At 41.0% G+C, this 12,406-nt stretch overlaps 1 protein-coding gene across 15 annotated transcripts in view; it reads right to left on the bottom strand.

Annotated features, from left to right (window-relative positions):
* ptprk (protein tyrosine phosphatase receptor type K) overlaps positions 1 to 12,406 on the bottom strand; it is a 148,615-nt gene that overhangs the window by 44,953 nt on the left and 91,256 nt on the right. For all 15 annotated transcript variants that reach the window (XM_088324973.1, XM_088324975.1, XM_088324974.1 and 12 more), the window contains 9 exons: positions 3,250 to 3,432; positions 2,515 to 2,634; positions 2,189 to 2,298; positions 1,895 to 2,093; positions 1,709 to 1,814; positions 1,501 to 1,573; positions 1,246 to 1,368; positions 1,084 to 1,158; positions 482 to 518 (listed from right to left, as the gene is read on the bottom strand). In XM_088324973.1, the coding sequence (XP_088181099.1) occupies positions 482 to 518; positions 1,084 to 1,158; positions 1,246 to 1,368; positions 1,501 to 1,573; positions 1,709 to 1,814; positions 1,895 to 2,093; positions 2,189 to 2,298; positions 2,515 to 2,634; positions 3,250 to 3,432 (1,026 nt within the window). The remainder of the gene's footprint in view (positions 1 to 481; positions 519 to 1,083; positions 1,159 to 1,245; positions 1,369 to 1,500; positions 1,574 to 1,708; positions 1,815 to 1,894; positions 2,094 to 2,188; positions 2,299 to 2,514; positions 2,635 to 3,249; positions 3,433 to 12,406) is intronic.

Genomic DNA, 12,406 nt, shown 5'->3' with positions numbered 1-12,406 from the left:
ATATGTCCGTTTTCCAGGTCAAGTAAGCGCCTCATATACCCTGCTGTCAAACATATGGACCCAGATTAAATAAAAAAAAGGAAAAACATCAAATAAAAACACTGCACGATCTGATCCTTTCACACATGCACACACAAATACTTCCCCCTAGCATTATATCCTTAATACTCATGATGCGGATGTCCGCTTTTATGGAACACTCCGCTGGCTAAGAGGATGACAAGTTGTTAATGCAGTTCACTACATTCTGTTAACGGAGGGGACCACATTAAGAGGAAAAAAAAAACATCTGAATGGTGTGGTTTCGTTTTGTCACAAGACAACTACAAGGACAGTAATAGTGCATTAGGTGAAAAAAAAAGAATTGAATGGTGTGGTTTCATATTGACACAAGACAACTACAAGGAGGGTGATGATGAGGGTGCATGAATAGAAAAATGAACCTCACTCAATTGGATCGAAAAATAGATTTTGTTCTTACCTTTAGTAGCAAGTCTTAAGCACTGTGTTTTGGTTTCCTAAAGGGAAAATAGAAAAATGAGAACACAAAAGCTGAAAGATGAAACTTCCACCTTACAATGTTTGAAAAGGCCTTGATACCACCTTTTCTTATCTGACACTAATACTTTGATTGTATTGGTCAACTGAGTATATTGCTGTATTATATGTTTTCTATGGTACTCTAAATGCAATTGTTTTTCTTTTTTTTAACTTAGGGATGTTTGAGAAAATATTTTTGCCCACATTTGAGTAGTTATTGATATTGATGCCACAAACATTTAAAAATAATGGATATTTCTAAAGAAATATCTTACACAAGTAATCCAACAAACTATTTATCTTTAATATAAGATTTCTTCCACTCCTTTAACTTTGAATTCGTATTTGTAAATAGCCCCAATTAGGCAGCAGACCCTGGTATCGGCCAATACCATAAAATGTCTGGAATCTGCTTTAATACAGACCCTTGTTATATATACTCGTATAAAGTGACAAGATCCTTAATCAGCACATAAAATATTAAAACATTGCTGATTAGAGAGATCATGTGTAGGCCAGTACAGAAAGAACAAGAATATTTACCCGCTCAGTGCTGCTCACAGCTTGAAAGTAGATGTTGTAGTTCTTCCTGGGGGCCAACGGAGGATTCAAGAAACCCTAAAGAATAAAAAGCAGTCAGACAATAAACCTGGCAAATGCCGGAAAACCACAACCAAAAATCTGTTTGAGCTGCAAAGGCCTTACCTGGTATGTCTTATTGTCTCCCACTGTGAAGGGAAGGGGCTCTGGAAGATTGCTAGGGGACAGCTGAGCAGCGTAATAATACGGGGATCCTCCGCTAGATGCGCTGTGATAAGAAACTGGAACCTGCATAAGGGCATACCACTTTGTTAGCATAAACCGGATACAACACTGAGTTCACATTGCATTTAAGAAGAGAAATAAATTAGTTTAGGAATTTTGACTACTTTAATCTACTTAAAGGTTGATCAAAAATACCTCAAAACAGTCAGAGGAGGCTTGGCGACGTGCTCGGCGGGGATTTACTTCCTCTACCACAATCTGATATGCACTGGAAGAGAATACAACTATTATGGTGCGTCAATATTCCCCCCAAAAATTGTTCCGCTTGTATGGGGTTAGTGCAAAAAATAAAATAATTGCATGACTTACATCACTAAAAAAAGGTTTTGAATCACTACATTACCTTATAGGTGCTCCCTTTGCCTGTGCAGGTTTCAGCAGAATTGTGATCGTTGTAGAAGTTTCATTGAGAAAAGCCTCGGATCCGTCATATTCGTCTATAGTTGGGGCTGATATACATTCCAAAAATATTAAATCATGCAATACCTTATAGCGGCAATGAATGATTGTGAACATATATAACCCCCACCTGAAATATTAGTGGTCACATTCAGAGTAGTGGCCAGGCCAAACCCCTTAGAGGTGGACGCGCGAATGGAGAGCTGGTAAGTGACCCCCGGGTGCAACTGGGAGAAGAGGTGATGGGTGGTGTTGGAGGGTAGAGCCGTGAGACCCGGTCGCTGGAGCGGGACAGATGGATCGAAAGAACGAAGACCGCTGTAACTGATCTGCAGCAGGAAAAAGATGGTATTGCTTCTCTTCATTAGGGGCAAGGGGCAGCATGAAACCCTAAATCAATGCCAGAGTCTTTTTGACCCGCTACCTCATATTGCATGAGGATTCCATTTGGTTCTGAGGGTTCTTTCCAGTAAAGAAGAATTCTATCTTCAAACGGTGTGGCCCTTACAGACTGCATAGGAACTGCACCTGGAACTGATAAAGAAACAAAGTTTTTACATGTTTTACCCAAAAATATCCTTCAATAAACACAATACTAGGGCTACAATCAGTGTACAACTTTGTCAACGAAAAGGAGGAGAAAATGTAATTTCTAAAAAAAAAAATATATGGCAAATTTAGTTGGACAGACAAAGCTTCATATATGTCTTATAGATTAGATTTTTGGATTAAAACAAAAAACTATCACACCATCTTCATCTGTTTGGATAATGGTTTCATCGCTCTCTTTACGTCCTTCTGGATTAGTCAAAATCATCTTCAAACTGACGTTGGTGTAAGGCGGCAGATTTCCCACGATGTGGCGGGGAGCTGTAAAGAAAAGAGTTTAAAAAAAAAATGTTTGACAATTGTTTTATATTGCCATGAAAAAATTGCAATAGTGAAGAAACATTATGTTGGATTTAAAGGTATACTGTACAAGCAAAATGACCAATAAAATGGCAATTTATTGTTGCTGGGCGATTAGATTTGGCTGGTTGGAGTGTTCCGAAGCTTCAGTACCCAATTTTTTTGGCAGAGGGCATTTAAGTGCCCACAAAAGCAAATCACACAAAAGCAGATGTTTATTGATTCTTTCGTATTTATTCGGGGTGCATTGACACAAAACCTAGCAACGGACACTGGCAGAGCTTAAAGTACACTTGTGTACATTTGAACAAAAATCAGTTCAGACGTTTCCAAGCCAATATGTCACAAACACACACAGATCAGGATTTATAAAGTAGTTTAGAGAGAGAAAGAGAGAAAGAGAGAAAGAGAAAAAGATAGATAGATAGATAGATAAAGACGGATGGATGGACGGACAGACTGATAGACAGACTTTTTGCAGAGAAAAGGGAATTTTGTGTGGTATATTTGGGTATCTGTACTATTATTGCTTTTAAAATAAAGGGTATCAGGTAATTCTAGTTATACTGTACGCACCTAAAGGGTCCATGTCCAGACAGTCGGCCTTGCTGCGGTTGTTAGCGGTCAAGTAGTGGTAACAGATGGTAACGTTGAATGTGTGACAGCGGGTGATGTTGTAACCTAATGATTCCCAGTCCACCGCAATCAGGCGGGCCCTGGTCTCGGCGATCTTCAGCCTCTTCGGAGTGCGCATGGGTTCTAAAAAGATATACAGTACATGCATTGTTGACATAAGACGTCTTGGCGGAGCTTTATAAGATCATATCAAACGGACAAACAAGTTTGTGGATCATCTTTCTTAGTGGAGCAAACAGCACAAGGACACAAAAGCATCACTTGTGTTGACAAGCAGTTATCCGTTGGTCACTGGCCACACATGCGAGACACATCGCTGACACACTGCTATTATCCATAAATGTGTGCATGTGTGTTGCCCAGTGCCTGGAGCCATAACTCCGGTTAAGCTCCCGCAAGGTGTATCCCTCAGCTTTAGGGCAATCTTACAATGACCCAAGATTAGGGTCACTATTGTTTATAGCTTTGTATCAAAGGGGTCAATGTGACACTATTGCAAATCAATGTAATCGCTTCTGAACTGTGCACACAGTATATAAAACCTCACAGATGAGAATGCCTCGTCTCGGGTAGTGGTTCTCAAATGGGGGTACGAGTAACCCCTACTACTTGATGATATTTCAGATTTTACAATGAAAAACAAAAACATTGAAAATAAAAAACAAATAATTTCGCTGATTCAAAGTATTATTTTTCTGCCTTCTTACATCTAGCACTTCCACTGGCTTGTGTGTGAACAATAAATGGGTTTTAAAAACCCCACCCGTACCGGTTCAGCACAATTCACATAGGTCAGCTTTTTTGGCTTCAAAACAGTGAATTTCTCCAAAAGGTGAGATTTTTTTTTAATGCCTGGATTTAAAATATACCACAAGTATACAAAGGAAAACTAACGTCACGGTAAGATAAAAGGAGAATAAAGAAAGACAACAGGAGAAGGAACGCATGATAACTCATCTGGAACATGGCCAAAGTCGTATGGGACCTGATCCAATGGAAGAACCACAGAGGCTGCCTTGTTCATTTCCCCCTCCCTTCCTCCGTAAACTGACAAAGGGTCGAATTCATGTAGGAATTAAAAGGCTTTGTTCTCCACAGTCGGAAGCTTAAAAAAAAAAAAACAATACCAATAAACACCCAACAATAGGGGGGGGGGGTGTCATATCAACAGTACCCAGAGGTTGGATTTAAACAACGCAAAACAAAGACAGTGGAATTAAACTAAATGGAATGGAACTACACTAAGGATACAAATAAAAAAAATACTGGCTGTCCGTAGGCCTAGAGAATTAAAAGAACAATGCTTTTGAGGAAAAACAAGAATGGGAGGGAGCAGAAAATGGTGATGGTTACCAAGCGGCCAAATCCATCCTAATCTGTCCAATTAGTTGTGTTAGTGGTGTTAATCCTTCTGCTGTCACCAAGAAGAAACCAAAGCCATTCACTTGAAAGGACAAGTGAAATCCCCATTTACTACCTACTAACTTAGATTTGTTCTCGGATTTCAGTCCAGCGGGCTTGAACGGCTGTATTTAGAAGGCAAAAATCTGTCTTTTTCAAGGCTTCCCGACTCTGTCATATTAAAAAATAAGAGTAATACAGACGCTCCCCTACTTACGACCATTCGACTTATGTAAAACGGTAGATATGAAAAAATGTTCGGGTTTCGAGATTTTTTATTGTGTGCACCTTTTTCCGAGTACAGGACATGCAGTGCTTCTTTCCGCCGCTACCGGTGTGTGGCGCTGTAAGAGCTCCCCTAGCATCCAATGATTTCCTCTTCCAGTCACAGTCTCAGTTTGTGTGTAAAACTGTAACTATACTGTGTCTCCACCGAGCTAAGAACTTTGACATTTTTATTGTTTAATATCTCGTGCACATCTTTCAAAAGTAAGGTACACTTAACTTTATTTATGTCAAAAGAGCACATTATTTTATGAAATGTTTATTCTTTAGTAAAAAACAATACAGGTTACCTATACAAGCCTTAAACATACTTATATAAACCTTAAACATTCAAAATATAGCACTTAAGCAACTTATGAACAAATTCAACTTCCGAACGATCGTCCGGAAACTCATTCGTAAGTTGGGCTGTGTCTGTATACAGGGTTCCGAGAGCGTTAAGACAAGTTGACTTTTTCAGACTTGTTAAATCCTTTTGAAAACAAATTTAAAATCAAGTCGACCAAGAAAAAAAAAACACAGCTGAAACAAACAAAACAAAAACTGAAATTCTTATTTTTCTTGAATATTTCTTGGCTACAATACACTGTGCCTTGTACGCATTCACTGGCACAGCTTTTATCAATGGGGAAAAACGTTCGTCGGACAGCCACTTCTTATTAAATGTACACTTAACCATTGTCCAAAGTAAACGTTTTTGCTAGTGGGTAGACCTAAGACATGCGTCTGCTTTGAAAGGCTCGACTGAAACCACGTCACCGACTTAATAGTTCTGATAGTGTGGTCACGAGATGTTGTCAGAAATAAAACGATGAATTATTAAATAAGACCAATGATAAATCTTACTACATCTTTTTAGTTCAAACAAACATGATTCCTATTATTGTGTTCACATGTTTAAGAACTTCAAAAATTGGACATTTTAATACCAATTAAGACCTTATTTTAAAAATAATGGATTCAAAGCCTTGTAAGACTTTTCAAGGATCCACGCGACCCTACATAAAAATGAATCACTGGGGGCGTTACGCACACTTATCTTAAGTTCTAATTTGGAAAAAAAAGGTATATTTTCATATCGATTTATTCCGAATTTCATTTGCTAACCAATGTGTCAATCATCATTTGAATCGGTCACTATTGGCTAAAGTTATTCTGAAGTGAAGGAGGCGTAGTCTTTTTTTTTAGCAATACAAGCTTGTATAGGCTAATGCAGGGTGCGGACTCTCAAACATAGCCTGCAATTGGCCAAAGATATGTCAATCAGAAGTTTAGATGCTAACAGCCTATAGAAAATAAATAATAATAAAGGTAAAATGGAATTATGGGGCTAAACAGACAGTCAGCAACAAGCAACATCCATTGATGCAGAGAAGCTTTTCGGCAGATTGATCTGTTAGCATTATTGTGTGTTTTGGAGTAAATATCTTACATGGTTGAATTCACTAGACTCTCACGGATGTAAGGAGGGCATGGTTACGTACTGTTGTCGAATTTCATGGCTGCAAGATGACATATTTGGTGACCTACCCTTTTTTTTATAGTTTTCAGGTATCATGTTTCAGACTGATCGCGATGTTCCTGTGGTGAGTATGTTTTTAAATATGAATATGTATCAAAGAATACAAGCGTTCCAATGATATGTGGCATGACGTATTTCAGTGACTGGTGACATACAGACAAGTATTTGTTTCTCAAGTGCGGGGGGGTTAAAAAAACAAATGATATGGTAAGCAGAGATATGAGACTTATTTTCCATTAATCCATGTGATGCTGAGCTTGTGCAGCAGTCGCAGAAAATGTGCTCCCTTGTCCTTTTGGTGCAAGCATCGTCGTTCGTGTGTGTGTGTGTGTGTGTGTGTGTGTGTGAATGTTGTTTCGGAGGTCTAGGCTTTTGGATTAAAAACTCCTTCATCAACCGCAAAAGCTCCACTCCTGGTTATTATTTTTCACTTTTCAGACTAGAGCAATAAATCAACACGGAGTGGGGAAAAAATGGACAATGTATGTGTATGAGCTACCATACAAAAAGAGAACATCTCTGATGATTGTATAGCAAAAACTTAATCGCTATTGGATTCCAGAGCCCGTTTTTAATTATATTCATGCGTATTTTTGCAGGATTTTCCCTTGAAGGTGTTAAATATACAGGAAACTACAGGTGGTGGGATCAGGCAAAACTTAAGCAAACAGAAGAAGGCAAAGGCGTTATTACCATTTAAATCACATTTGCAGTGGAAATTTTAATTATCGATCACATTTATCACAATAGTCTCATACATTTACTACTATGCTGTCTACACACTACTCGATTTCATACAATACTTACTAATCGATATATGTGCAGTTACATTGATTAAGTCCTTGGAAAAAATATTTAACTGCCAATAATATGTGCAGGGAGTAACCATTAGTATTTGGCGCCGTCGCGAGTGGCTGCCTTTTCGGCAGCTCTGTGTTATTTCGCTCATTTTGTGATATATTGTTTTTATTGTTTGCTTCTATCTTCTGTGTTTTCGTCCCGTTTGACAACTCCACTTTGGATTACTTTCTATCCTATAGATGTGGGTTTTAACGCACAAAAAGGCGTTTATTCGAGGAATCAACTGCTTGCCCTGAAGAATTCTCGTGCCTGTGTGATTCCCCATTTACCTGACGAGGTGAGGGGGCCCTATCGCGGCTGCAGAGCCAAAGCTAAGGTAAAGGTTAAGCGGCTAGCGGCGATATAAGCCTTTGGCACCGTCCGTAATCATGGGAAATGTGAACTCCCTACCAAATAAGACCGACAAACTGGCTGTGCTGGTGAAAAACATCAAAGCATACAGGGAGTGCAGTTTGCTGTGTTTTACTGAAACGTGGCTCACGTCTAGCATCCCGGACCTAACGTAGAGCTACCCGGCTTCAACGCTGTTAGGGCAGACAGAGACACAAAATCCTGTGGGAAGTGTAGAGGAGGCGGACTCGCTATCTACGTGGGCAAGAGGTGGTGTAATCCTGGGCATGTAATTACAAAGATTTCTATCTGCTGCAGGGACGTCGAACTTTTGGCCGAAAGTTTGCATCCCTATTACTTGCCCTGAGTTTGGAGACGCCATTGTTGTCATTGTCTACATCCCACTGCACACCGGCGCAGAAGTAGCTTGTGATGTCATCCACTCCGCTGTTGCTAAACTAAACACAGCACCCCGAAGCCATCCTGTTAATCTCTGGGGACTTTAATCATGTGACTCTGGATACAAAACTGCCTGCTTTCTTCCAGTATGTAGACTGCAACACCAGGGGTAACAGGACTATTGACCTGCTGTATGTAAACATTAAGGACGCATACAGTGCTACTCCACTGCCTGTCCTGGGGAAAGCAGACCACAACCTCATTCTGCTTCAACAAACCAAAAGTGAGGACGCTACAAACAACCACACGCTCATTCAGGAAATGGTCTATTGAGGCAGAGCAGGCTCTGAAAGACTGCTTTGGATGTACGGAATGGGATGTCCTGCAAGGGTTCAGCAGAGGGGACATTGAGTAGGTGGCAAACTGCTCTACTGAGTACATCAACTTCTGTATGGACACTGTTGTCCTTGTAAGAACTGTACGCTGCTATGCCAACAACAAGCCCTGGATTACGAGCGACATCAAGTGCCTTCTGAACAAAAGAAGAGGGCCTTTAAAGACTGCGATCAGCAGGAGCTAAAGCAAGTGCAGAGGGAGCTCAAAGTCCAGCTCCGGGAAGCGAAGGAGCAGTACAGAAGGAAGTTGGAGAAAAAGCTCCAGAACAACAGCATAAAGGATGTGTGGGAAAGGAAGACCATCACCGGCTGCAGCACTAAGCAGGGTGCGGCTGTGGAAGGAGATGTGGGGAAAGTTAACCAGTTGAACAACTTTTTTAACAGGTTTGACCACCCACACTCATTCTCACCCCAAAGTACTGCAGCTGTCCCTTCCACATTGGACACCAGCATGGAGGAGGACACCCTCGCCCCACTCAAGATCACTAACGCTCAGGGGTGTGGGGAGCTGAGGAGGCTGCGACCCAGCAAGGCAGCTGGTCCAGATGGAGTATCCCCCCGACTGCTGAAGGCCTGTGCGTTGGAGCTGGGAGACCCTACACAGCGCATCTTCAACCTGAGCCAGGAACAGGGGGAGGGTCCCCCAGCTGTGGAAAACATCCTGCATCATCCCAGTCCCAAAGAAATAACGACCTGAGGAACTCAACGACTTCAGGCCGGTCGCCCTGACATCACATGAGATGAAGACCATGGAGCGATTGCTGCAACACCACCTGAAGCCACAGGTCCGCCACGCCATCGACCCTCTGCAGTTTGCCTACCTGGAAAAGGTGGAAGTGGAGGATGCTATAGTCTACATGCTACACCGATCCCTCTCTCACTTGGACAGGGGCAGGGGTGCTGTGAGGATTACTTTTTTGGACTTCTCCAATGCCTTCAACACCATACAGCCTCTGCTACTTAGTGGTAAACGGACAGAGATGGGAGTAAGCTCACACCTTGTAGCATGGATTACGGACTACCTGACAGGCAGATCCCAGTATGTGAGACAGGGGGGCTGTACATCTGACACTATGGTCAGCAGCACGGGAGCGCCGCAGGGGACCGTGATCTCTCCTGTCCTGATCACCCTGTATACGTCGGACTTTCAGTACAACTCTGAGTCCTGCCACGTGCAGAAGTTTGCTGATGACACTGCTATCGTGGGATGTATCAGAAGTGGGCAGGAGGAGGAGTACAGAAAATTGATCCAGGACTGTGTCGAACAGAGCGACGCTAACCACCTACACCTGAACACCACCAAGATCAGGGAGATGGTGGTGGACTTCAGGAGGACTAAACCTCACCCGGAACTCAGAACTATCAAAGGAGAATGTGTAGTGTGTCCAGATCTACAAATACCTGGGTGTGCAGCTGGACAATAAACTGGACTGGACTGCCAACACAGAAGCTCTGAGCAGGAAAGGACAAAGCTGACTGTACTTCCTCAGAAGGCTGGCGTCCAACATCTGCAAAAAGCTCCTGCAAATGTTCTGAGGAAAATGGACAAACTTCACCCCTACCAATCGATCTGGATACCTCTGAACTACGTTACAAGTGCCACAGACACATTGTCGAACCACTTTTCATACATAACACTGTACTTAAAAATGTTTTTGTTGCCAAACCTACTCCCAAAACATAATAAATTCGTACGTAGAGGTACCACTCTACATGCATGTGGATCACATATGATACAGAGATGGACGACCTAAATCAGCAGTCACCGGCTGTTGTCATCCTTATGTTCTGATTGGCTGAGAATGAATGCTGTCAATTAATTGCATTTCAGTTTGTCAGTTTTTGTTCATTTTTGTGTTTTTTTTCTAACATTTTAACTGTCAAATAATCAAATTGTATGCATGTGGTATCCTCACAGACTGGGCGATGGGGGTAGTTTTTACCCAATCCAGCCACGTCTAAATCGAGAAAAGTGTCTCCTTTGGAAAAAGTTATGCATCGACTACAGCAACAACTTATAGATAAAGGTAATAAGGATTTCTGCATCTGTTTTAAGGTAAGTCAACATAGTAATTGAGGCAACATATTGTCTCTTTGCTGGAGAGAAATATAACGTTAACATCGCTGATGTTTGGCAGAAACTAGCTAACATAAGCTCTTAGCTACGTTCTCCATCAAGTTTGTTTACTGTGAGTTCAGTGACCTATTATACGAGTTTCTGTACGTTGGTAATTACACGTGATTGTTAGCTGTTGTCCAAAGGGCTCTAGTCAACAACAACAAAATCAGAATTTACCATTAACCGCTGCAGTGTGAACTCTGCCTGTACGTTAACTTTTGGAGCTTAGCTTCTTTAACGTACCAGTTAATAACTAAGATACAAATGTTGGCAATGTTATGCTGAATCATTCAAGATGTATACTGTAGCACCAAACTAACAGAGAAGCACTTCTGGTAGCCTACAGATGGTAAAAAGACTTGTCCTGGGAAAATATGAAGCTTAGACTTACACTAGCCAAAGCATTTCATCAAACTTCAACAATTATTATTATTTTTTTTGTCATTAATATTACCCTCCATTGCATAATTCCTGCCTTTTTGATGACTATGTCTCCTACAATGATATTTGCCATAGCGCTCTTCACAGAATATTGAATGTTTGTCCGAGTAAATAAAGGGGGGCGGGGCTTAGACATAGGTCGTTTCCTCACACCGTCTCCACAAATGTCTTCTACTTAGTGGACAAAGAGCTTCATTTCAAGTGAATTTGTGACTCCATTGTGTGCTGATGGACTGATATCCACGCATAGTACAGATTACAAAGAGTTACCACCGTTCACGCAAAGCACTGACTGACAAGAAGATTAATTTCCACCCCGGCCAAAAGGAAAGCATTCAATACGGCACTCGCATGGAAGGAGTCCCTGACTTTTGATAAATGCGCAGCCATACCGCATGCCCGCTCCAACCTCGCTTGGCAGACATCAGTCAGGCCCCGCAGTTATGAATTTTCATCTCGTTTTCATTTTCCTTCACAAGTTTCATCATTCCTGCTCTAGCTCGCGAGCGCACTCCTGTGTATTTTCATCATCTCCCATCACTGCTGCCTCATTCTTTTTCTCATTGCTTTTTTTTTCAGAGTCGCCCTCGCTTCGGTCGTTCTCCCCCCGGGCTGGCTGTGTTTTTATTTCGCGCGTTTATTCCTACAAATGTCAGACAGAGTTTCAGCCCTCTGTCTATTGATCCTCTGGGAGAATCATATGGAATGAAGAGAGAGAGACAAAGATATAAAACTGGAGAGAGTTCAAGAGTAAGTCCATGCAATTTCTGATAAGGGGCTAGCACATCGATTTGATTTATAAATTTGTCAGTGCCATTTTTACAAAAAAAAAATGTAAAAATTACAGAGGAAATTCAAACCACATTTGCTTTTAGCAAAATTAATTTAATAAAACAGCAACAAATATTTTCATTCGACAGTCTTAAATGAATAACAAAATCATGATAACAATAATAATTATAATAAAACATTGCTTAGACGCCACTGAGATGTTTTCTCTTTTTAAATAGGCTTGTAGTTATATATCATTTAGCTAGTCAGTTATCCAATCGACAATGTTATAGACATCGGGGTTAAAAAAAAATTTTTTACTTGAAAATCTAAAAAACAGTTGGTTACATTTTGCAGACATAAACATCTTTGTTGGCGACACTAGCAGCTTATGCTGCCGACCATTTTCAGCAATGTATGCCGCTAATGCTAGTGGCTGCTTTGCCGATGCTGGCCGCAGCTAACCATTAATGCTAGCATCTACAAATGCAGCCACATGAGTTATTCAATAAATACAATTAATTTGTTTAATTAGAATGTGGCAAAATTTACACTTTGAAATTGGAAAAAAAC

This window comes from Urocampus carinirostris, chromosome 20, assembly GCF_059441175.1.
Source record: "Urocampus carinirostris isolate Australia breed hairy pipefish chromosome 20, RoL_Ucar_1.0, whole genome shotgun sequence".
Taxonomy (NCBI): Eukaryota; Metazoa; Chordata; class Actinopteri; order Syngnathiformes; family Syngnathidae; genus Urocampus; species Urocampus carinirostris.
This window is presented reverse-complemented; position numbering and strand designations above follow the sequence as displayed.